We start from the raw sequence: 27,304 nt of genomic DNA on the forward strand, positions 1-27,304 counted from the left end.
GGACTACAGGCGCCCGCCACAACGCCTGGCCATTTTTTGGTTGCAGCCATCATTGTTGTTTGGCGGGCCCGGGCTGGGGATTCGAACCCGCCGCCTTAGGTATATGTGGCTGGTGCCTTAGCCGCTTGAGCCACAGGTGCCGAGCCTGGTCAGTGTTTTTAAGACCTAAGGTTGTAAAAGAACTTTTAAGTCTTCCCTTCCATTACAAGAACTTTAGGAGTTGGAGAGAATCACCCATCTCTCTTTGCTCCTCTTACCTTCCGAGTCATTTTTACATTCTTTTCAAACAAAGACATTTTCTTCTTTTTATAAAAGTCTGTTTGTTTTTTCTATTCTCTCATCATAGGTCCAGGGACAATGTTGCTTTGTAGGTAATAACTTCTTCAGGAAAATGTTTTGCTGATTCATATCTCTGATTCTCTTTTGTTTGTTGTTTTCATATTCAGATTTCTTTCTCCTGTTATGCAAATGTAGAAGCTTTATGAGCACCTTGAGTAAAAGTGCTTGGGTGATTTGGACCTGGCTTAAAAGAAAGATTTTTAAAGAAATTGCTCTCAGATTTAATGATGTATTGTGAAGAAATACAGTCTTTGAAAATCATTTCACTTTGCTCAAACTCACTATATAGTATCAGATTTAATTTTATAATTTAGTTGTCTTAAGATGATAGTAAAAATGATGAATTTTTCTTTTAATAATGTCTATCTTTAGCAACGATTAGTTTCTATGAGTCTGTTTTAATCTGTTTTGCAAAATTTAAAAATGTATTACTTTCATAATAGAGAAAAAATTCATTTTTAAAAGCAGAACGGGATTTTCCCCATTATTTTATGTGCACTAATTACTTTATGCATCTTTTTTTCCTAAGGGAATGGAACAGGTTCAGCCTCATACTATAAGCCCAACCCTTAAATGAACAATTTTCTCTTTAAAACAATTTCAACAAAGAGTGTAGTAATTGGTATGTTTAATAAAAGAATAAAGAGGTAGAGAATCATTAAGTGATCCCTAACTATATTATTTTTCCCAAATGAACTTTTAAACATATGTGATATTACTAGACTACAAAAGGCAGAACTGTAAAGCAGGTCACTGGATTATTTTTAAAAATATACAGTTTTATATTTTAAGACAATGGGTATATTACATGTGTCAAAAATAAAATCCGATTAAGTTGGAATTTTAAGAGTTTATTATGCATACAGGAGAACAGCTCCCGGACAGGGAGACCTCAAACTGAGAAGTAGCATGAAGTTTCAGGTTTACAGCAGCCACAGCACAGTTTATAGACCACAGAGGAGCAAGTATCTTGACCTTTTTCCTGACTGGCTGTCATATATTTTAAGGCAAACAGAGGTGGCTAAACTGAGTTGTCTATATGTGATCTGTGTAATTTCTTTGAATCATCAGGAGAAAAAGCTTATGTGAGTGTTTTTTGAGGCTTACTATTTGGGAGAGATCAAGATGACTTAAGTTTGGTTACCTATGGACAGTTTCCCTTGGAGCAACCTAGGCTAATTCTTGGCCTCTATTATTAATTATTTATTTTTAACATGTATCTATTGCAGTTTGCCTAGAAAAGTCTTCGTCATTCAAAATTGAATTTTACTTGTGGTAAACCCTTCTGTTACCATAAAGCAGAGTTAATTTCTTCCTCCCCATTCTGTCTTTGTGATTGATATATACGTTCATTCCAGTATTTATTGAAAATTGGTTAAGGAAAAGGACTGGGCAGTCTGACAAGCTTATATTCTAAATCCAGTTGTTCCACTTACTGCACTTGATCATAGACATGTTATTTTAAATATCTCTAAACGTTGAGTTTTTATCTTTTTTCATTCACAGCATGAGAATGTGTCCATTGGTTAGTCAAAGTTTTCCAAAGAGATGTAGTAGGATATGTGTATGTGGTGTGTGTGTCAGAGAGAGAGATTTGGTTTATTAAGAGAAATGGCTCACGCAATTATAGAGACTAAGAAGCCTCACCATCTGTTGTCTGCAAGCTGGAAAACCAGAAAAGCTGGGAGTGTAATTTACTCTGAGTCCAGAGCCTATGGTGTAAATTCCAATGTTAGGCCCAAGGCCTGGGCCACTGGTATAAAGTTAAAGAGTCCAAAGGCCCAAGAACCAAGTACCTCCATGTCCTAGGAAAGGACCTGGTACATTTCCCAGCTCAAGAGGAGAGAGAAAATTTGTTATTCCTCCACCTTTTTTTTTTTTTTTTTTTTTTTTTGCCAGAGTCTTACTCTGTTTCCCAGCTAGAGTATGGTGGCATGAGCCTAGCTCACAGCAACCTCAAACTCCTGGGTTCAAGGGATCCTTCTGTCTCAGTGTTCTGAGTAGCTCAGACTACGGGTGCCCCAAACAACACCTGACAATTTTTTTTATTTTTGGTAGAAATGAGGTCTCGTTCTTACTCAGATCGATCTTCCTCGGATCGAACTCCTAAGCGCAGGAGAACTACTCCATTTCAGCTTCCCAGAGTGCTGGGATTACAGCCATGATCCTCTGGTCCCAGCCACCTCTGTCTTTTTTTTCTGATTAGGCTTTCAAAGAACTGGATGCTGCTGCCCACTCTGATGAGAGTATATCATCTTTTATTCTCTTTGCTGATAGAAAGAAACACTATTCTCTTTTGGAAACACCCTCACATATATCCAGAAATAATGTTTTACCAGCTATCTGGGCATTCTTTAGCCCAGTCAAGTTGTCACCTAAAATTAACCATCCATAACCAATAAGGATAAGCGTGGTTGTGTTGTATAAGAAATGCCTTATATTTCCGTGGGTAATTACTACAAAAATTGACTTACCACTCAAGCTGCACTTTCACTGTATACTGGTTAAAGCTCTCTTCATGTTTTCTCCATTTCAGAACTCAGATTGTAGGAGCAGGTGGAGGAGAGCCATAGAGAGCAGCTCATTTCAAAACTTCTGTCCTGTGAAGTAACACGTGTCACCCCTGCCCCCATTTCACCGGTCACTCCTGAGTGCAGGCAGGGACTATGCTGCTACTCCCACAGGGATGGAAGCAGAATATTTGGTAAACAAGGCAGTCTACCACAGAAATCGTAAAATACCTACATCATTGAGTGAGGAGTGAAATGAGATATAGCGAAACTGTTCAACAGCGTGCCTAACTCAGAGTTAGTGCTTCTTGTCAAATGAATGTGTTTGCATGTTTGTGAAATATGGAGGAGGTTTTGTCTGCTTTGCATCCCCGTCCCGAAAAGATAGTTTGATGTTTAAGAAGTACTTGCTTAGCTGGATCATTTTGTGTACCAAAGAACTCAGAACTAAAGCGATTGAATCACTAGCCCTTTCTTTTTGCTGTGTACTGCCTAAAACATGAAACAAAAGATGTCTAAAGTAAGCTTCAATTTTGATAATCAGATCCTAAATAAATGACTTCAATATTTTAAAACAAGTCTTTAACATCTGCCTTTCCGTTGGATTCCTTAATTATTTAGATCATATATTAGAGAAGCCAAAATAAACACGTGGCTGAATGTGCAATCTAACTGGGCTGCTCTTTCCCCCATTGAATTGATTGGCTATGGATTTATTCTTTTACTGTTTAGTACACTTAATCTTTTCTTAAGTGGAAAAAAGTAAACTATAAGTGAATTATATATTTTATTTCACATACACCTATCCATATCATACAATGTTCAAATCAGATTTTACTGTTTTTCTATTATTTTATTTTAAAATTAATGCAGGAAAATTGACTGAACAGTATTCAGTTTCATGAATTTTAACATATGTATCAATTTGTTTAACCACTAATGTCATCTGGATATAAGAACTGCATTGGATTTCTTGGCCTTAACAAGCCAGAATAATAACTTAAAAATAAAATACTAAGAATATCGGTTGAAAATAAATGTTTGTATGTGTAATTATAACTCTTAGCATTTTGACATAAGTTTCAAGAAGTATATTTTTATCTTAGTACTATAAAACCTGATTGTTGACTCTAACGCTAAGATGAAGTGGTAATGGTTAAAGGAGCACTGGAGTCCTTTTCCATCACCGTGAAAGCTAATTAGAACAGACACTTTACCTTAACCTATTTTAGTGCAAATACTGAATATGTTAACTCTTTGCAGTTTAGAAGTAAATTTTCTGTTATAATTGTTATACATCAAATGTAAGTTAGACTCTGTTCACAATGTCTAAACCTTCCCATTTGGGGTATGAGGATTGGAAATTGTCCTTTCTCTGCTCCCTTATTCACTTCCTAACGTTGCTAATGAGAATTTATTATTAAATTGCTAGAGTAAACATAGATACAGATAATTCACTTCATAGGTGTTCAAAGTCCTTAATGAAGTAATGGATGAAATGTGTTTCCGGCCTTATTCTGCGCGATTGTAAGTGCTGAATGTGACTCCTGAAGTAGGATCTGCTGGAAGACTGGCATTGCTGTCCTGACCATTACCTAGAAACCTTTGTAGGACTTTACTCCAAAATAACCATGGTGATTAGTTGATAGAGTCAGTCAATGCTCCATACATTCAACTACAATTTAAGTCTGTAGGGTCAAGCATTGAGCAAGGAACTAGGAAGATAGTCCAGGGGGTGGGGTGAAGATGTGGGGTATAATTGCAGGACAGAGGAGTAAGTGTGAACAGAAATCCATACGGTGTGTTCTGACACTGAGAGTAGAACTACCAACCACCTGGAAAAAGAGATAAATAAATAACGTAATATTGCTACTGTGGGGAGGAACATTGAAAACATTATGTTATATGAAATAAACCAGAAACAAAAGGACAAATATTGTCTAATTTCACTTACATGAGGTACCTAGAGTAAATTCATAGATATACAAAGTAGAATAGTGATTACCAAAAACTGGAGGAGCAGGGCGGGGGAACTTGTTGTTTAATGGGTACAGAGTTTCACTTGGGAAGATGTGAAGGTTGTAGAGGTGGGTGTACAACATCAAGACTAAACCTAATGTTGCTGAATTATACACTTAAAAGTGGTGAAAATGGACTCGGCGCCTGTAGGCCAGTGGTTACAGTGCCAGCCACATATATTGAGGGTGACGGCTTTGAACCCGGCCCAGGCCAGCTAAACAACTGCAACCAAAACAAAACAAAACAAAATAGCCGGACTATTGTGGCAGGCGCCTGTAGGCAAGGAGAATTCCTTAAGCCCCAGAGTTTAAGGTTGCTGTGAGCTGTGATGCCATGGACCTCTACTCAGGGCAACATAGGGAGATTCTGTCTCAAAAAAAAAAAAAAAAAAAGTGGTAAAAATGGTAAATTTGATGTTACACATATTTTACCACAACAAAATTAAAAAAAAAATAGGAACAAAATCCTACCTAATATCATTATCATTAGTAGCCCCCGTTCTTCTTATGTTAAGAGAACCAGTTTTTTAAAGGAATTTTTATTTTCCCCCATCATTCTTCTCTATTAGATTTTCCTAATAAGATATTATATGTACCAGCTAATCTTAGGCAAATTAATACCACTAGAATGTTTCTGTTAAAGTCAGTAAGCAGTGAAACATGCTTTATCATCTCAGTGAAGCTAATAACATTGAGAACATCTGAATAGTTTTCCATGAAATGATGTATTAAATAAATTTGTATTGTTTAATTGAAATAAATGCTTAGATGCTACAACAAAGAAGACCCTTGGAAACATTAGAAGTGAAAAAACCAGTCACAAAAGACCACACGACATATGATTCTACTTAAATGAAATGTCTGGAATAGGCAGATTTATAGAGATGGCAAGTAGACCAGTGGTTGTTCAGGGCTAAGGGAAGTGTTCATGAAATGGGAGAGAATGGAAGTGACTACTAACAGGCATAGGGTTTGGTTTAGGAGGGGAAAATCTGAAATTAGATTGTAGTGGTGGTTTTCAACCCTGTGAATATACTACAAAAATTTTATTGCATACTTTGAATGTATGAAATGTATTATATGTGAATTACATCTCAATCAAGCTGTTTTTAAGATGCTTAAAAGGGAATGGTATGGTTTCTGTTTTTTCAAAGGTTTTTTGGCCTCATCATGTGACTTAGCATAGTTGCAAACAACATAGCACTATAAAGTTTAACATTTTAAACATGCATGTACTTCACCACTAAGCTGTAATCTGAAAGGGCTTTATGACTGATAACTATCAATGTGAATGCAAATGTATCAGAATGCAAGTATAAACATACTTTATAAATGCTCATATACCGAGTGATTTCATTTAGCTGATAGTGTATGTATTCAAAACCGGGTAGACTACGATGATTAATTTTGATTTCATTTTCAATAAAAATAAAACTTAGGAGTTCTTTTAAAAATATACCCATACCTGGAAATGTTTTTAAAGATTAAAGTTTTTAAATTCAGTTCATCTTTTTCCTTGTATTTTAAATTCAGGAGAATTAAAAATAAAAAGCATCAAACATTGAGATGACTATCATTTTGTAAGAAGAGAACTCCAGGTAATAGCACCACACAGAAACACTGTTTTTTGGTTTTTTGTTTTCCTGTGTGTGTGTGTGTGTGTGTGTGTGTGTTTTGAGACAAAGTCTCACTTTCCCTTGGTAGAGTGCCATGGCGTCACAGCTCACAGCACCCTGAAACTCTCAGACTCAAGCAGTTCTCTTGTCTCAGCCTCCCAAGTAGCTGGGACTACAGGTGCCTACAACAACACCTGGCTATTTTTAGACATGGAGTCTTGCTCTGGCTCAGGCTAGTCTTGAATCTGTGCGTCTCAGGCAGTCCACTCACCTCAGCCTCCCAGAGTGTTAGGATTACAGGCATGAGCCATTTCGCCTAGCCAGAAACACTGTTTTGTTATCTGACTAGCTGTTCTCCAGTCTTGACCTATAAAAATGTCACCATGTTTATTTTTCTTTTTTGAGACCGAGTCTTACTATGTCACCTTCAGTAGAGTGCCATGGTGTCACAGCTCACAGCAACCTCAAACTCTTAGCCTTCGATTCTCTTGCCTCTGCCTCCCAAGTAGCTGGGACTACCGGCACTGTCACAATGCCCAGCTGTTTATTGTTGTTGTTGTTGCAGTTGTCATTGTTGTTTAGCTGGCCCAGGCTGGGTTTGAACCTGCCAGCCTTGGTGTATGTGGCCAGCACTGTAACTACTGAGCATGAGTGCTCCCCTCACCATGTATATTTTAAACAGCCTTGATACATCAATCCTTAATTTATAAAAGATTTTATATTAAAACAGATACTCTTTCTGCATTAGTTGCTACCAGAGCACCCCAATCCCTCCTTCCCACACCTAGGCACACACCACATATGCACATATATATGCCCACTTGTACACCTGCCCTTCTGCTCACACTCATTCCTCTCAGAGCACAAGGTGGCTCATGGCTGCTGTTCTTCTGTCAGTCACAATTTAAACTAAGTGCTTCCTTTTCCTTTGGAGAACCTGGAATCCTGCAGATCATTTCCAAATTACTTTCATAAGAAAATGCATTGTGACTCCAATTTAACGTTCCAGCATACATTTAGAAATACAGTATGATGGGCTAGTCTACCTTTATAGTGTCTTGATTTTTATACACATACCTCAGAAATAATTGCAGTTTTGAGCCCAGACCACCACAATATGGCAAATAAAGCAAGTCACAGAATTTTTTGGTTTCCCAGTGCATATAAAAGATATGCTTGCAATGTACTATATAGTCTGTTAAGGGTACAATAGCATTATGTCTTTTAAAGATGTATACATACTTTGATTTTAAAATACTTTATTGGCTCAGTGCCCATAGCACAGTGGTTACAGTGCCAGCCACATACACCAAGGCTGGTGGGTTCAAACCTAGCCTGAGCCAGCTAGACAACAATGACAGCAGCAACAAAAAAGAGCCAGGTGTGGTGGGTGCCTGTAGTCCCAGCTACTTGGGAGGCTGAGGCAAGAGAATTGCTTAAGCCCAAGAGTTTGAGGTTGCTGTGAGCTATGACATCATGGCACTCTATGAAGAGCGACATAGTGAGACTCTGTCTCAAAAAAAAAAAAAAAACTTTATTGGGGTGGCACCTGTGGCTCAAAGGAGTAGGGCTCCAGCCCCATATGCCAGCGGTGGTGGGTTCAAACCCAGCCCCAGCCAAAAAAAAAAAAAATTTATTGCTAAAAAGTGCTAATGATCATCTGAGCTGTTAGGATTTTCTTGTTTTTTGTTTTTGTTTTTGGCAGAGAGTTTTGCCTCCATGTTGATGGCTGCAGACTGATTAAGGTGGTAGTTGCTGAAGGTCGAGGTGGCTATTGGAGTGGTATTTCTTTCTAAAATTGGAGTCAGTCTTCTCAAACACTGGCTCTGCTTTGTTAGCAAAGTATGTAATATGAACTGTCATTTCAACAGTGTTCACAGCATCTTCACCAACAGTCCATTCCAGCTCAAGGAACTACTTTCTTTGCTTGTCCATAAGAAGCAGTCCTTATCCGTTTAATTATGTGATTTCAGCAATTCAACCATATCGCCAGGCGCCACTTCTAATTCTAGTTTTTTAGTTATTTCCACCATGGCTACAGTTCCTTTCTCCCCTGAGGATTTTGAACACCTCAAAGTCCTCCATGAGGGTTGTTATCAGTGTCTTCCAAAGTTCTATTAATGTTGCTATTTTCACCTCCTCCATGAATCACAAATGTTTTTAATGATATCTAAAGTGAGAAGCCCTTTCCAGGAGATTTTCAATTTACTCAATGAAGACCAGCTATCTGTGGGCACTACATAGCCTTACAGAATGTATTCCTTAAATCATAAGACTTAAAGTTGAAATTATTCCTTGATCCATCATCTGCAGATTGGATACTGTGTTAGCAGGCATGCAAACAACATTAATCTCCTTGTATATCGCCATCTGAGCTCTTGGATGGCCAGGTACAGGGTCAATGAGCAGTAATATTTTGAAAGGAGTCTTCCTCCCCCACCCCTCCAACAGTAGGTCTCAAGAGTGGGCTTAAAATATTCAGTAAACCATTCTGTAAACAACTGTGCTATCTTCTAGGCTTTGTGCATTGTTAGATCACAAGCAATTTGACATAATTCTTAAGGACTTGAGGATTATCAGAGCAGTAACTGAGCACTGTCTCAACTTAAAGTCCACCAGTTGCATTAACTCTTAACAAGAGAGTTATTCTATCCTTTGACACTTTGAAGCCCATCATTGACTTCTCTCCAGCTGTGAAAAGTCCTAGATGGCATCTCATTCCATTAGAAGCTTGTTTCATCTTCACTGAAAATCTGTTTAGTGTTGGCAGCCTTCATCAGTTGTCTTAGCTGTATTTTCTGTATAAGTTGCAGCTGCAGCATCTGCCCTTGCTGCTTCACCTTGCCCTTCTGTGTTATGAAGGGGGTTTCTTTCTTTAAACCTCATGAACCCGCCTCTAGTAGCTTCAGACTTTTCTGCCTTGTCCTCACCTGTCTTCTCAGAATTGAAGAGAGTTAGGGCCTTGCTCTGGATTAGGCTTTGATTTGGCTTAAGGGAATGTTCTTGCTGGTGTGATCCTCTAGCTAGACCTCCCAAGCTTTCTTTGTGTCAGCAAAAGGCTGTTTCACTTTCTTGTCATTCACATGTTCACTACATTAGCACTTTTAATGTTCTTCAAGAATTTTTCCTTTGTATTCACAGCTTGGCTGACTGCTTGATGCAAGGCACCTAACTTTCAGCTCTCTAGGCTCTCAACATGTCTTCCCCACTAATCTTAATTATTTCTCACTTTTGACATAAAGTGCAAGATGATTGTTCCTTCCACCAGAACAGTGAGAGGCCATTGTGTGGTTATTAATTGGCCTAGTGTCAAAATGGTTGTGTCTCAGAGAATAAGGAGGGTCCAGGAGACCAGTGGATTGGTAGAACAATCAAAACACACACATGGTTCATTGATGAAGTTCCCTGTCTAGTATGGTGTGATTCATGACACTCCAACATAATTACTATAGTAATATCAAAGATCCCTTTGATGATCATAGACCATCATAAAAGATATAATTATGATGAAAATGTTTGAAATATCACAAGAAATACCAGAATGTGATGCGGAGATATGAAATGAGCACTTACTATTGGAAGATTCATCAATAAACATGCTCAGTATGGAGTCACCACAAACCTTCATTTTGTATAATGAAAACACAGTATCTGGGAAGTGCAGTAAAATGAGGAGAGGTGTGCCTATTCCTGTGTATATCACTGTCTGTTTCCATATAATTTTTCACTTGTTTTGAAACTATCATCTGACTCATTACTTGCTTGCTGCTGCTTGTTTACCTAGTTTAGCCAGACTCAACTAATACTAATGAAAATTTGTCTTACTATCAATAAGTAGTTATAATTTAAATATCTTTTTATGTATGTTGATGAAATTTTAATGCATCTATTTTTAAGTATTTAGTGGTATGCTACACACAATGCTAGTTATTGTAGAGAGCCAGATAAAGGAGTCAAATAATTCCTTCCCCTTGTAGAGCTCTCAGCTCTGGAGATTCATTATCATATCACTGGGTGAAACTAAGGACACACTTTAGTAACACCAGGAACAAGTTGCTGAGAAACTTTAAGTTAGAGTTTTTGAAAGGTAAAAAGAACACAGGTTATCCTTAACCAAGAGTGCTAAGTTGGAAAACGGGTAGGAGAAAAAAACAAACAGAAATTCATACTTTGTCTCTCTGGGGCACATTAATCTGTGTTAAATCAAGATTGTCCTAGTGGCAGAAACATAGACTTTAATTAAGGGGCAAGTTTATTTTTATTTTGTGTTCTAGTGCCTAGCAGTATGAAGTTGCAAAGTCTGTAGTATAAAGCTGAAAGTAATTACTAGTGGGAAGGTTTATTTTGAGGGCCAAAGGGGATAAACCACCACATTTATCCTACTTGTTTGCTATTAACATTTTAATTTGTAAATTGGCATACACTGTGATTGGGCAAAACTTCCATCCAGGGCAGTATCCTGTTTACAGTAGGAGGCCACCCTCGGTGTTTCCAAGAGACACTGTGCTTTCCTTTCTGGCCCGGTTTGCTTGTATGGCCCTCTTAAAGTTTTGTGATGCAGATCTGTACCAGTTATCTCTCCTTCACTTGCTGTTAGGGAACTAGCCTCTTACTAATAAAGGTCTCATTAAGCTGTATGAAATTGTGCTACCAGGAACTTTTAAGTACTGTCCAAGGAAGAAGAGCATTAGATGATTTATATACTGAGTGCTTACTCTAGAAGCCTGTACTGGATTACCTTAATTTATTTTCATAGTAACTCAGTAACCCTATGAGGTGGATATTTTCTCTCCCTCCATTTTATAGATGAGAAAGAGGCCCAGAGACTGAGAGTGCAGTTTCGTCTCACAGGGTGTTTTAGGTGTCAGGATGCCATTTCTCACTACGATAGGTATGTCAGAAGCCATCTAAAGCCATGAGTCCTGACCCTTTAGAGAGCAAAGATCTTTGCACAATTATTTCACTAAAACTATTGGGGGATTTTGATGTTGAAGTGTGAAAAACCTGAAAGGGGGAGGATCGTAGCAGAAGACAGTGTATTCACTGGAGGGTACGTCATGGTAAGTGTGACTCCTGCAGCTGTATACACAGTAGCTGTTGAGTAGGAGTAAGAGCCTTCTGACTTCCCAGCCAGACTAAAGATGTCTCCGGTTATTTTTCTACTGAATGAGAAATTCTTCAACTTGGATGCCAATACAGTAGTCTGTGTATAACAATATGCATATTGTTATTTATAAATACATGTATATTTATTAATTCTTGGTAGACAGGGTGTGAATAAAGGATATCTGTGATTAGTTTTATTTGCTAATCTGAATTTCTTAGTAAAAGGATGTTTAAAAAAAACCAAAAACCCTAGCACTAAGAAAGTGACTGGTGTAAGTGAATCTCTGGGCTTCCACTGTGGTAAAAATGCTCACATTCATGGGGGGCACCTGCAGCTCAAGGAGTAGGGCGCCCGCCCCATATACCGGAGGTGGTGGGTTCAAACCCAGCCCTGGCCAAAAACTGGGGGGAAAAAATGCTCACATTCAGAGTCAATGAAAAGAAAATGGAGAAACAAGGAGCTTGGGTTGATCCCTATGCACGACTGACCCTAAAGTAACTAAGAAGTAACTGTGGAATTAGCTGGCTTTTTTACTCTATAAGATCCTTTAAAATATTGTTTGAAGGATGACATGAGATAACAGATTTGAAACCACGTTACTTTGCAAACTAAAAATCATGGGGCATGTGCAGTTAATTAATGAACATCCCCTTTCCCCTTTTCATTCATGCCTGGCTCCAGCGCTCTTCTTTCTCAGTCGTTATCACTCTCTCCCTGATGACCTGACCTCATGCAGCAGAGAGAAGGGCCACACTAACCAATTTTCCAAATGTTTGCATACACGGTTAAGTTACACAGCTTTGGTGTCCTCCCCTTTGTACTTGGAGAAATTTTAAAATCCTCTGTTTCTTAGTTTGTTTCACTCAGATTTGCTCTTTTTGATCTCACAAGATCTATTCTTCTTCCCTTTCTTCCCTTCTGTCTCTTCATTTTTGCATCTTACATATGACTGTCAGCAGGTGCCAGTGGTGGACTGGTTGGTCCTGTGTCTTTTGCATAGTAGATACTCGAAATGTCTGTGCTCGTTAAGTGGCTGAAATAAGGAAAAGGGAACAGGTAAGTTGTAAGGGTTTTTCTCTTTCAGTATTACAAAGAAATGTGTTGATTTCACCCGAATTTGGAAATCTTCTCTATTCAAGAACTTGAGCTTATGAGATCTCAACTATTTGCCTTAAATCTTGTTGTTTCTCCTTGTAACGTAACAAGGCAGAACACAAAAACTACTTAGGAGTGATGTTCTTTTGAAGTACTCGAAAATCTTTTTTACCCTTTAGGCATTGTATGACTTCATCTCTGTTACATCATCTAGGAGATGAGGAAATAATTCTTCTGTGAAATTCTCTGAAAGTAATATTGAATTCCCAAGTACCAACATAGAATACTACCAGTCCACGTTTACTCTGAGAGCCTTGATGATGGCTGTTTTCAACCAGTTTATTTGTTTGCACTTGTGAGTGTTGATCTAAAGGAAACCATTCCCCGATTTGTTGAAATGATTAATGTTTTCTCTTTCCATTTTTTTTTTTTTTTAAGGAAATGGCGAAAATCCTTAACCATCCCCGAGTCTATGCTTTCCTGCACATACCGGTCCAGTCCGCCTCTGACAGTGTACTCATGGAAATGAGAAGAGAGTACTGTGTGGCCGACTTCAAAAGAGTCGTGGATTTTCTGAAAGAGAAGTAAGTCTGTTAGAACTTAAGAAAATAACCATTTCTTTTTTCTTTTAAAAGCATGTGACAAAATGCACTTACTGCAGCCTCACAATTAAAGGTACAAGAGAGAAGGCGAGACTTTGGAAGCTTTCAAAGCCTTTAAGTTTCCTTGGGCCCCTTTGATGTGGGTTTCCTTTCTGCTCAGTTTATATCCACCTTCCATCTGTACATGACACATCATTAATTTGTGTAAGATTGCCAGTCTTTTAAGGTAATGTGAATTGTGATTATTTTTGTACCTGACCTGGTAGATGAAAACTGCCTCATCTGTTTAAATCTCCTTTAATGCAGCTTTTTGAAGTTGCGAGCTGGATTTGACGTAGACGTAGAGGTAGACTAAGTCGTGTCACTACAAAATAGATAATTTTCTACTAAATAGCGTTTTTTTAATGGGTATCTGGAATGTCTTTGCTTTTACATACTCATCTCTGTAGTTTGCTTGAAGAATTGTAATTTATAAGGAGGTCTGAGGATTCTGTTTTTTAAAGTTCAAATTGCTATTGACCAAAATTAAGGCATATTTACACAATCTCAGACATGAATGATGATTTTGTTTCCACAGAAAACACTTGCAACCCATAATTATGTTCTTCAAAATCCTATTTCTCATCATCACCAAACACTGAATGCCTTCTGTGATTATGCAAGGCAGGAAATAGAAGTGGTGGCCAAGGTCATACAAAGCCTTCTCAAGTCCAGGGCACTGTTCTTCCCTCCAGGGATGTTGTCATTTGTCTGGGCATACTTGTGGCCTGAGTCTTCCTACTTTCCATAATTTTTTTCCATAATTCTTCCTTTCTTGTTTTTCTTAATTAAGATACAACTTTTTCCCATCTTGTTTATAATTATGTACCTTTGTACTGTTTTGAAGTACTACATGGGTATGATTGCTTTATACAAATTGTGAGCAATTATTTTTTCCACCTTTAATTAACCATTTATCCTAACTGCATATGATTGTTTTAAAATCTTTTTCTTTTTCCTTCTTCCTTCTTTCTGCATCTTTCTTTTATGTATCTGTCTGTTTGCTTTTCTTTACCTTTAGGTATTTCTTGATTATCCCAACCACTGGGAAGAGAGACACGTAATGTGCATTCAAACAAATACAGCTGATCTTTCAAATGTGCAAATCAGAGACTAGAAGGGGTATTTATTCCAATATTTTATAATCGTGTTTATTAGGTACATATAGCCTTCAAAGTAGAAAAGAATAATAACTGATCTCTGCCATCTCTAATATCTTCATATCTTGAACATAACTGGGCAAGGCTAAAGAGTAAAGCTTTCTGGTGGATGTCTGTTGTTGGCCCACATCCCTTCCTTGCATCTATTTTAACTTACTGCAAGCAAGAAAAGCGAGATCCTTTGAACATGCCTGTGCCACTTAATGGCACATTTTCAAAATTGCTAATAAATTGTTGCACCTGTGAAATTTCTTGCTGCTTTGCTTATTAAATTAGTAGCAAATAATGCACACACTTCATATTGTTACGCAAGATGTTGCCAAGGGTAGAGTGCATCCCGTTGTGTGGAATAGACTAGAACACTTTCCAAATAGTTTTTGCATTAATGTGATTAAATGAGGGTAGGGAGTCAGCACCTCTCTTTTATCTCCATTTGAGTGAGTGCTGACTCATTTGTTTGGGAAATTACTGTGGCTGTTTAACTGGCCAACAGTTTCACAACAAGTTCTAGCCTTTAATGTTGCTCTGAAGATGAACCTGTTAAATCAGTTGTATCTTGAACAGTTTCAACAGCCCCACTGAGCTAGATAAAGGTCAAAAGATGATCACAATAAGGTATCAGAAAATAGTCTCTTTCCTTTATTCATAGGCTAAAGTCGGGGTCCTTTTTTTGGATTATGAGTTACTGTGAAGCATCCAGGTGGCTTTTCTAGAAGTACATAGGTTCAGCTAACGGGAGGATCCTAGCACCCAATACTTTGCTGAGGGATACCCAGTATTTTCAGCAACAGGACTATCAGACATCCCTGGAGAGGATGCTGGAGATGCTTGGGGAAGACATTCCCATCTCACACCCATCCATCCACAGATTCCATTTCAAGTGCTGTGAATCACTAGGATCGTGGAATATGAGGCTAGCCACTTAGCATCTTCAAGAGATTTTAATTGGCACTGTATTTTGTATATGCAGAGAGAGCAGAAGCAGCCTGGGTATATAACTTCAAATTTACATTATAAGCAAGATACAACAGAAAACTGTAGCAGGCAACCAGTATGATAGACCTGTTCTATCAGGCTGATGACAAAGAAAATTTCAGGTACCTTATTTTAAGAAAAGAAGAACTCATGTTATCACTGCTAATCATGTGATCCTTGCCTCATTTTAAACAGTTCATCAGAACCGTAAAATTCTGTATTTCATCCAGAAATGTTGCTTGTGAAGAACAGTACAGCCTTCCTCCTGTGAGGAAGGCTTTGCCCTATGGTGGAAAGGGGGTTTTCCTATCCTCCTGGGTAAGTCTGTCCATGCAGTGAGTAATTCTCAACTATTATGGACGTTTAAAAATAACAGAAATATTTTAAGCAAACTTTTCCTATATTTGGCTTAGTTTTCCCCATAAAAACTAGCATAGCTTTATGCGAAACAGATGAGGGTTTATTTTGGAAACAGCAAAGTTTCAGGGCTTTCCATAGAACTAGTCCGGATAACGAATGTAACACTGATTTTTCTGGTCCAGGCTTTATGAAAGTTCACTACATCTTCATCCTTAGAGGGTCTAACACTATCATGTTGCCCTGATGGCATGTTTGGTGTTTTCTTCTCTTTGCTGTTTAAATCCTGTCTGAGTGTGGTCCTTTTCATCTGCAGCTCGTTCCCCCTGAAGTCTTTGAAGCATTTTTTGTAATGAGCCTTTGACGAGTAAGAGTTTCTCTCTCTCTTTTTTTTTATATCTCTAGCAGTGTGAGCCTTTTCAAATATTCACATTATGAATTAGAGGCAAGGCATTGCCTTGTCTGTTTCCTTTAAAAAAAAAAAAAAAATCCGAACTTTAGCCTTCAGCATTTCAGACTGAAATCCAAACTATGGGAGTTTACCTGAATCTGCGGGCTTTTCAACTTCGAATTCAGTGGTGTTTGTGGAGCCATGTTTCTCAAACAGTGGAGGTGAAATCTCTTTAATTAATTTTCTTTACAGTTGAAAATGGCCCACGTTTTAGCTGGGGGCAATGGAAGTTTACATCTGAGCCAAGTTGAAGCTGATTCATTATTCTCTTCAGTTGTCTGAAAGTTGGCAGCTAGTAACATAACAGCAGCTGGATCAAAGATAACCTAGTAGTGTTGGCACATGTTGAGGCATATGGGAATTTATTAAATCATGCAACCTTTGCAGAGAGGAGTGTGTAAATTACTTAATATTCTAATTTAAAACAGCTGGTCATGAACAGACACTCATATGACTTCCATTATTCTATTCTGACTTATTAATCCAGTTGAACATTAACAAAGCAATTTGATATTTGTATTTAATTGGTGAAGTGATTTTTTCAAAGTGTACAATGGGATTTATAGGACTGGGAAGAAAACTACGTGGAAGACAGCAAGTGGTACAAGTCTGGTTTTAGAAAGAATCTGTAGTTTACATTCTTAAACACCTACCTTATAAATTTTACTACTTTTATTTGTTATCATTTAACTGGTATCTCTGTTATCTTTCTAACTTATTGCTAGATTGAACAAAAGCATAAAAACTGAAATAATTTTTTTTTTAATTTTGGGAAAGTTACTCCCCAATTAAAAGATCTTGTGTGTTGTTATGTTAGGGATGATATAACTAGGGTTGAGGCCTTGGACACTGACTTTAACTGGGCCCGCTGTCATTTGAGCAGCCATGAATTTACAGTCATTCTCCAACATAAACCATATAATAATGTACATCAAAAAGGGACAGCGTGCAGAGTTCTTAAACATATGTTTTAATGCTAAATAAAAGAATCTGCATCCTCAAATTCGCACATTAAAGTGTGAAGGAAACATATAAAAATGTCCTATTGATAGATGTATTTTAAGAAATGAAGCAGTTTATATATTAGAAGGCCTATCTGTTTAGATAAATTATTTTATTAGAAGTTCAGTGGCTTTTGACTTATGTTAAGTAGACCATAACTAGTTAGCATCTCTACCTTCCTCATTCTCTAAATACACTTTAAATGAATTAACTGGACAGTTATGTCTGCCTGCAAGTTGCGTTGCTCTAAAGGCAGTTTCAAATTAGTGTAGCATTTTTGTGTTGATTTTTAATCCTGTGATCTCAGGATTTTCCATCACCGTAATGTACTGAGAACTTCAGGGTTAATGTATTTTGTTGCTTTTAGAACATTAACCCTTTTAGCCTGTGATAGTCATTCCTAACCCCTTAAGTTTGTTATACCAGGTACTGCCCAGTGAAAGGTCCCAAGTAATAAGCAGTGAGCATCCAGGGGGAAGAGGGAGTCTTTTTTTTTTTTTTTTTTTTCGGGGGTTAAGGGGAGGACAAACTAGAGGAGAAGTGGCAGACTTGCAGAGAGTTTTGTCATCGGATCAATCCACTGTGCAGTCCCTCAATGAAGGGACACAAGAGCACAAATCCAGTATCGCTTCAGCAGGATGACTTCTGTGAGTCATTGAATTAACTCATATTGTCCAGCCTATCCTATGATCTGCTTTTCCAGTCTGTCTTCAAAAAAGTGGTGCTAATTTATAACATCCTGAGTTATTTTTCTCTCCCATTAGACCACATGTACTTATTGGAACACAACCTTATAAAAGAAGTTATGTTTAATTTATATTTTATTGTTTTGTATTCGTCTAGTTCTGTTCCTAGTGCTTGAAAACATAGCAGAATATTTGTCAGAATAGCAAAAAGAAATCCTAACAGCCAGAAAGACCCAGAAATGATTCAGTAAGGATTAGGTAATTATGTTTTCTTCCAGATGCATTCCCAGATGTGTTTCTGTTCACCAAATAGCCACTTCCAAAATGATTTAGGCAAAATACTTCCCTTAAAAATGTTCTCTGGCTTTCTTTCATCATTTCTAATATCTTAAATTAGATTGTTATTTTGGGTGTCCCTTAGGTCTTGTTCACTGTTTTATCTTTTGTCAAGTTGCTTTCTGAAGTAGCAAAGTTCTTTCCCCTTCTTCTCATTGCTACTTTTAGAACTTTTCAAGAGAATAAATCTGTCTGTCATAGGAACAGTTATATAGCAGGAAAACATACTTACTTTTTTCTTTTTCAACATGATTTTTTATATTTAGAAGATTATATGCTGAATTTATTGTGGCATCATATACTAAATATCATATGAGTTGGTGACTAACTCAAATTTGCTTCAGTGGTTGAAGTCAACTGTACTTTCCATTGATTTAGTTTTCCATTTTCCTTCTGACCTTGTTAAAAGAGGTATCTCAACGTTCCTAAACTCTACTTTATACCCTTCTTTTATCTTATGATTGTGTTATTCCTTTCAGAAACCATTTTCCCTTCATCCTTTGAGTGTTGTATTATAAAATAATGGTCAGATCACCTTATCGATGAAGTGGTATGCTACCAGCATTTTTCCTTTTATTAAAAGAGTGTTTTTCCTATTCCACAGAGCTTGCTTATTATCTGATGATGATGTTACACAAACTTAGTCAAGTAGGTACAAGAATACTTTTAACTTGGATTTCATAAAATGAATGTCAGGGCTCAGCATGGTTAAAAATACTTGTTGAAAGCCCACAATGAAATTAAGACATAATAGGACTAGATCCTCAGTTTTTTCTCTGATTCTTTTTACTGGTTCCAATAACACACATTAATTAAATGGTTCATTTTTTTTGTTATCAGTTATATGCCTAGAACTTTAATAAATGTAATAATAATAGCAATAATATTTAATATAATAAGAAAATTATTATTAAATATTTTTCATTATTTTGTACCAAGCACTACTATAAAAACACTGCATAAATTGGCTTATTTAATCCTCAGTACCCAAAGATGTTAGGTAATTTGCTCTGGGTCATACAGTTAGTTGTAGAACCTTAATGAAAATCCTGGCTGGATACAACTTCTCATGCCAGTCATCCTAGCACTTTGGGAGGCCAAGTAGAACGATCACTTGAGCCCAGGAGTTTGAGACCAACCTGGGCAACATTGTGAAACTGTCTCCACAAGAAATTTAAAAGTAAGCTAGGCTTGGTGGCATGTGCGTGTAAATCCCAGCTACTTGGGAGACTGAGGCAGGAGGATCACTTGAGCCCAGGAGTTGGAGGTTGCAGTAAGCTATGATCATGCCACTGCATTTTAACCTGAGCAACAGAGTGAGAGCCTGTCTTTTTACAAAAAAAGGGGGGGGAGCGGCACCTGTGGCTCAAAGAAGTAGGGCTTCAGCCCCATATGCAGGAGGTGGCAGGTTCAAACCCAGCCCCAGCCAAAAATTGCAGGAGGAAAAAAAAAGATAAAAGGAAAGAAGCAAGGAAGGAAGGGAAAAAGAAAAAGAATAAAAAGGGAAAGAAAGAATGAAAGGGAAATAGGGAAGGAAGGAGTGAGGAAAAAGAAAGAGGAAAGGATATGAAAGAAGAGAGAGAAAGGAAAGGAGAGAAAGAGAGAAGAGATTTATTATCAGCGTTTGAATAGTAAAGAAAGCTATGAGTGATGAGAGCATCAGAAGAAGGAAAATGCAAAAGTTGAAACAGAAAGCTGGAGAATACCAATATTTAAGTGATGGAAAGGAGAAAGGATTCTGTGACAGATTGAAGAGGAATGTCAGACCAGCGTAGGAAGAGACCCAGGAGGAACTGATATCCCTGAAGCCAAGGGATGATACAGTTTTAGGAGAAGGCAACGAGAGTTGGCTCTTCAAGCAAGCTCTGAGGTAGGTGAGGTGGGGAATATGAAAGAAACGTTTGTGTTAGATTGCTTTCTTTTCCAAATACGATGACTGTTCAGAAGGTATTGAGGGTGCTAATGTCTGAAGTCAGATGACTTCATGGTCGTCTATTAACTGCTCCATCCCCAGGTCCTGGCCCAGTGCTCAGGTTCTTCCTCTCGGACACCCCCGTATCTCTATTTTGTATATGCTACAGAAGATTTGAAGTGTTCCTAATGCAAAGAAATGAGAAATGTTTGAGATGATAGATTAATACCCTGATTTGATCATCCTACATTATACGCATATTTCAAAATATCACATACACCCCCATAGATATGTATAATTCTTACATATCAGTTTTTTAAAAAACATATTTTAAAGAAGCTGTGTTTGGATGTGACCATAAAGAGAAAAACTGCAAATAGAAGTAATGAGTGTTTTAATGCCTTTATAAAACTATAGTTCCTTAATCAAAATATGTATAAGTACATGTTTAAAATAAAATGCTGTCCCAGTGGTTATTGCAGATGACAGAGCTATTATCCTTTACAGTCTACTGTGTTTGGGAAACTTTAAGGCCTCATTTCTTCCTCCTACTTATCCTGCGTTCTTAGAGCCAAGCGTGTTAAATATCTAGCTCAACTCCTGCGCACGAATACCCTATATTCCTAACCACTGATCCATTTCACATCTTGCTGCAGGCACAGGAGAAAGAGCCAATTACTGGCCACCGTTGCCTCCCCATACTCATCCTTATCATCATTCTCAGCGCACATTTACTGAGTCCTCATTATTTAAATGGCCTACTCTAGAACTTCATGTTCCTGCTGAAAACCAGGAAGAAGTCAAGGGAGCATGTACAGGGCATGTAACTTTGTAATGTTCTACTAGACTTGGCAGTAGGATCCGAAAGGTACTATAATTAAGTCAGCAGCAAACAGTGGGAGAAAAGACTGGGTGATATGACCCGGAATTGTTTTTAAACACTGAATCTCAGATTATTAAGATCTGGCCAATTTAAATTCTAGAAGACCAAAAAAAAAAAAAAAAAACCACTGAATTAACATTAATTTCAAAGAGCCTAAGTTTTGCATTTTTTCAGCTAGTTTTTAGTAGTTATAGAATATATGTCAGGCACTTGTTAGGTTTTGACAGTAGCAAAACTGTCTTCTAGGGATTGATATTCTTAAATCGTGGTTAATATTATATAAATTCTTAGAGCCAAAATGTTTGATAAGCATGATAAAACCCTGGTGCTAAATCTGTTATTGGGGAGGGCATAAATGTTTATTATAGGCTTTCTATGGATAAAAAAGAAACACTGAATTACAGTTCTCACATAGGTTTAATTATGTTTCTCATATAATCCAACCTATCAGTTTAGGGAAAGGCTTTAACTATTAATAGATTATGCAGGATGTCCAGGAAGTTCATGTGCAATTTAAAATAGTCAACATGAACTTTATGGACACCCTGTATAATATACACACATACGCATGGGTGTGCAGATATATCTATTTATGTATACATAAAACAGTTTGCTTTGTCTGCAAGTAACAAAAATAGTTATGGCATAAAGAAAACAAAAGCTTACTTTTCTATCAAGAAAATGAAGTTCAGAGTTAGCAATGGGACTCTATAAATCTCTAACATGTCAGAGTAGCAGGATAGAACTTTTTTCTTTTTGAGATAGTCTCACTCTATTGCCCCAAGTAGAGTGTCATGACATGATAGCTCACAGCAACTTCAAACTCATGAACTCAAGCCATCCTCTTGCCTCAGCCTGCCAAGTAGCTGGGACTACAAGTGCCCACTACCACACCCAGCTAGCTTTTTCATTTTTAGTAGAGACAGAGTCTACCTCTTGCTCAGGCTGGTCTCAAATTCCAGAGCTCAGGCAATCCACCTGCCTTGGCCTTCAGAGTGTTGGGATTACAGGTGTGAGCTACAGTGCCCAGTCCTAGGACAGAACTTTCAATAGAACTTTCAAGGTTCAAGATGGCTACTTAATCTTGAGCCATCAGATCTACATTCTAGATGGCAGAAAGGCAAGTCATGCAAACAGAGGTGTGTGTTCTTTCCCTTTAATGCTTTCAGAAAGTCACACATGTCAATTTTGATGTCAATTGTCAGATCCTAGTCTTAGGACCACACTTACCTATAAGAGAGGTTATGAAATGTAGTCTTTAGGTTGAGTTGCCTTAGGCCCCTCTGAAATCTAGAATCTCTTGAAAGGGAAGGTGACATATTAGGGAGCCATCAGTACACTTTGTCATGTTCTCCCCCATTTGGCCGCTTTTCTTGCTCCGTAGAGAATTTGCCTTTTGTCTAAGAGAGATAACCCCAGTTCCTTCAGTTACACAGTCCTCTTGTGCATCCATGATCTCTGGGTCGTGCTCTGTCCTTTTCAGGAAGTCCAGATCTGGCTTCTATGAGCTAATAGATCTAAATTAAAAAGCAACTCAACCTTCCCAATACAAAATGGAATAGAAATAATTATCTAAAACTTCCATTTCAGAAATGACAGAATATGAAACACACATCAGTTTTCAGCAGGAATTTTGAAATGCTGCTTGGTAGGAGCTGTGAAGTCTTTCTGCCCTAGCACTGAAGGACATTCTTTAACACCTCATCTGGTAGACCCTGGTTTTGCTCTGTGGGAAATACTCCTTAGTCTTTTGTCCCCTGTTGTTTGTCCTCTGCGGCTGTATCTAAAGTAGGTACTGAGAAGTAGGTGCTTCTGTGGGTTCCATACTTCCTTCTAATACTGATTTGAGCCCTGGAAATTGCTTTAAGAGTTGTGCAGCAGCAGGTGATACAGACCATCCCACATCTTGGGAGTCCAGTTCCCTTACGAACTTAGGAGGCATCTATTCTGTTGCTTATCAGTTCCATGAACAGGTGTTGCCAAAGGTCTTATCTAGGCATGGTTTTGAACCTGAAGACTCTGCCTTTTATTTATTGGCCTTTGTCTTCTGTCTCTGGACTCACTGATGACTCCCTTGAGGCCACGTGAAGCACTCTTAGTCCCTTCTCTGCCAGAAACTCTGCCAGCATATGATGGGACACCCATCTTCTGACGCGTATGGCAGTGTAGCCAATGTTTGTAATTGCTTTGCTTTTTCAGACATGCAAACCTCAAAGTCACAGGACTCTTCATAAAATTTGATTGTAATTCACGTGGAGAGAGGTTTTTTGTTTTGTTTTGTTTTGTTTTAAATCTCAGCTTGCAGGTAGCTAACTATTGTCTTCAAATTTTTTGTTCCTAAGAGCAGGAAGATGGAACCAGCTACATTTAACATTCTGAATTGTTTGTAACACCTTTACAGATATAGACTTAGTTAACACTCAGTCTATATTCCGAAGTTCAGCAGTGGACAATTTAGTCAAATGTTTTGCCAGTATGTAACATTAATCATAATAGCTTTCCAGCCTACAATATGAGTCCTCGTTATTTGCTGCCCAACTAAATTGGTACCACATTTTTAGGTTCTATAATATAAAGTATCTCATATTAGATCGGATTGCTGTAGGCGGTGAATGACTAAAAACAGAACAGTGTCTCAAACACACACACACACACACACATATTACTTTCTCACATTAAAAAACAAACAGAAAACCACAGCAAAACCATAAGAGGTAGCAATCTTGGGGGATAGTTTAATAGAGCCCTCAGAATTCTGCCTTCCTACTCAGCTATTCTCAGCAGGATTTTCTACCTCGTGGTCCATGATGACTGCTTAAAATCCATCTAGTCAAGTCTGTATTCCAGCTAGCAAGGAGAAAGAATTAAAGAAGTATGTACCCCGCCCTACCTTAAAGGTTACTATCTTGCAGATTGTACATGACACTTCGACTTCTACCTCATGAATTAGAACATGTTCATGCCTAGCTGTAAGGGAAACTGGGGAATATATCGCATTTCCTCTAGGCATCCATGTGTCTAGCTCAGAGTATATCTACAGAAGATGACAGGAGTGGATATGGAGGAAATACCAAAAATCTCTCCCACAACGTGTACTTATTTTTTTTTTCCCCCGTCCAGGGCTGGGTTTGAACCAGCCACCTCTGGTATATGGGGCCAGCGCCCTACTCCTTTGAGCCACAGGCGCTGCCCACACACATGTACTTTTAGTTCTCATGGTACAGTTTAATGACTTTCCTTCAAAAGAAGTGAATTTATAATCATACTTCTAAGTTATTTTCTAAGTAATCTAGTTATTTTCTTTTAAGCATCTTACACGGTTTTTTGCACATGACCCAATCCATATTTGGTTTTTGTTCTTAGTTGATGAAAGTTTCATTTTTTAAAAAGTATGTATCTAACTAAACCTCACAAATTAAACAGCGTTTTAGCTGATTCTCACTTGTTTAAGTGACAAATTAATGTAAAACTTAAAGAAATTTAACTGCTACGGATTTTTTCCCCTAATATCAAACAGGAATCAGTGAGGAATCATTGTCATCTCAGTTTTCTCCTGGCCTAGGTTTCCTTTTTGAAGTATGTATGTAGCAATTGTCTCAGCCTCACTGTGAGCCACTCTTAGGGTTCTCCACCAGCTAGGGCATATCTTTCCACCCACTGCTTCCATCTAGACTAAAAATAGCTGCAATCTTTATATATTTCTTCTGTGAGCATTTCCAGTTTAAGGCACCCAGTACATCGGAATTAACATGCTGCCTGAGTTACTAGTTTCATGTTAGAACAGATGAGAAAATCAATTTTTCCTTTAATGTGTTGCCAACCCAGTATTTTCTGTAATTTGTGTAGGTTATTTATATCATCTGATTTTGTGTGTATTTATCTTACACATCTGAGATTCTTTCAACCTGTCGCCTTGGGTAGAATACAATGGCATCATCATATAGCTCAGAGCAACCTCCAATTCTTGGGCTCAAGCAATCCTCTTGCCTCAGTTTTTCTATTTTTAGTAGAGACAGGGTCTTGCTCCTGCTCAGGCTGGTCTTGAACTCTTGAGTTCAAGCAACTTGCCTCATGGGATTATAGGCATGAGCCTGGTCTATATCTTAGATTCTTGAAGTCATTTTTCTCCTTGTAAACCTTTTAATAGATTTTGATCAATGAAATCAGTGTAGGTTTTTTTGTTGTAGTCTTTAAAGGCGTAAACAGATTTATTTTCCCTTAATTATTACTTAGAGCAAATTGCTTTTAGTATAACCATATAAGTAAGACCAAACATCTCATTTCTTTTAGAAAATACTGTTCTAATTCAACTATCCAGTAGTGATTCTTTTTCATATACTGTTTCCTAATTTATTGTGATTCAGTGTCTGTGTAATAGGCCAAATACATTATTCTTTCTGAATTTTTTCTGAAAAAAATTATTTCATTGTTCAGTTCTTTCTCTTATCAACAGCCTTGTTAATGGGCTTCTTATTTTTTTTTAACCTTTTAAATAATTTGTGCTTTAAAAATAGTGATATAATTTTTGAAGAGTTTTCCTACTTATAAAAAAGTCAAATTCCATCTTAGAAACTTTCATAGTGTAATCCCCTGCCTTACTATGCTTGTTGCCTTCAAATAATAATTCCATTAATTACTAACTTTTATTGAGCATTTAAAATGTACCAGTCCCTTGCAAATGGGATTCTATATGTTAACTCAAATCTTACAACAACCCCATCAGACATGATCTCAACAAAACCCTGTTGACATCCGTATTTTATAGAGGAAGACAATGAAACACAAGGAGCTCGAGGTTACATAGATGGTAGATAGCAGAGAAGAATTTGAATCCAGGTTGCCTAGTATCAGAACTGGCACCTTGTAAACTTTTTGTCACTGCTCTACACCAGCAGACCCATGCAAGAGGGCCTTTCTTACATGTGCTGAGAAATTTTTTAAAGATGATAAATTATTTGCGAAAGAAGTTCCAAACACAGTAAGTATATACTTGTATTCACTTTTTTTTTTTTTTTTTTTTGGAGACAGAATCTCACCTGGTTGCCCTGAGTTTAATGCTGTGCAATCATGGCTCACAGCAACCTCAAACTCTTGAGCTCAAATGATCCCTCTCGCCTCAGCCTCCCAAGTAGATGAGACTACAGGTGCCTATCACAAGGCCTGCTAGTTTTTCTATTTTTAATAGACACAGGGTCTCACTCTTGCTCAGGCTGGTCTGCAGCTCCTGAGTTCAAGCAATCTACTGGCCTCGGCCTTCCAGAGTACTAGGATTTTAGATGTGAGCCACCCCCACCCCAGCCTTCATTCTATTTTTTTCATCAACATCATTTAAGTGTGGGCAGAAGTTTAACAATAGGTTCAAGTGTGCCATGAGATTAAAAACAAAAAAAAAGTTGTAAAAAACTGCTCTATACCAAAGATTACTGAAATTGAAGGTAGATGCTTTAAAATTTTTATCATCAGTTCACATTCCCAAGGCATCAAATTTATGATATCATTTTTAGCAATTGACTTTATTTAGTAATTGATAGTTTTAGAAAACTATCATTCCATATGGATTAGAGGGAGACTGCCTGTTCACTCCAGATAGTTCAAGAAGTACCACTCTAAATAAGTGCCTTTTATGTCCATTGGGTGCTTTTAAATTCCTGTTCTCATTCAGTTCTCGCAGTAACTGTTCCATGTTTTAGCCTGAGAAACAGAGCCCAGGGAAGGGACATATATGATGGATCTGGAAGTTAGAGCCTGCTCTTTCCACAATTTTATGCTGCTCCAGGGGCATTTATATTGCAAGATTTAATTATCTATGTAAATTTGTTACGACCTTTCAAGGTATTTTTTCTTTTTGCCAATTATCTTTATAAATGAGAACTTAAACTGAATTAACAAGAATTCCCATAAAAGAATCATTAGGCCTCAAAAGAATAGTATAGCATAGTCATTTATTAATTCTTTGATATGATTTTTGTTGTGACTAATATTGGCAAATCTTACTTTACTGTTCATTGGCAGTCTTGATTCCACTTACTACTAAATATTTCTACTTTTCAAATGGAAAAATCAGATCTTTCTTCGCTACTGCTTATAATTGTAATAGCAGAAAGTGAGTTAGCATTCCCTCGGTTTCTTCATCTATTAAATAAAAAAAGGTGAGCTACATTATTTTACATGCCATTCCCTCAATTTCTTCATCTATTAAATAAAAAAGGTGAGCTA

The 27,304-nt window shown here is 37.6% G+C and overlaps 1 protein-coding gene across 1 annotated transcript in view; it reads left to right on the forward strand.

The window, feature by feature from the left end:
* CDKAL1 (CDK5 regulatory subunit associated protein 1 like 1) overlaps nt 1–27,304 on the forward strand; it is a 654,035-nt gene that overhangs the window by 426,830 nt on the left and 199,901 nt on the right. Inside the window, exon 10 of the mRNA XM_003788378.3 lies at nt 13,124–13,269. Coding sequence (XP_003788426.1) covers nt 13,124–13,269 — 146 coding nt within the window. The remainder of the gene's footprint in view (nt 1–13,123; nt 13,270–27,304) is intronic.

Source organism: Otolemur garnettii, unplaced genomic scaffold, assembly GCF_000181295.1.
Source record: "Otolemur garnettii isolate 467f Iridium unplaced genomic scaffold, OtoGar3 scaffold00026, whole genome shotgun sequence".
In the NCBI taxonomy this organism is placed as follows: Eukaryota; Metazoa; Chordata; class Mammalia; order Primates; family Galagidae; genus Otolemur; species Otolemur garnettii.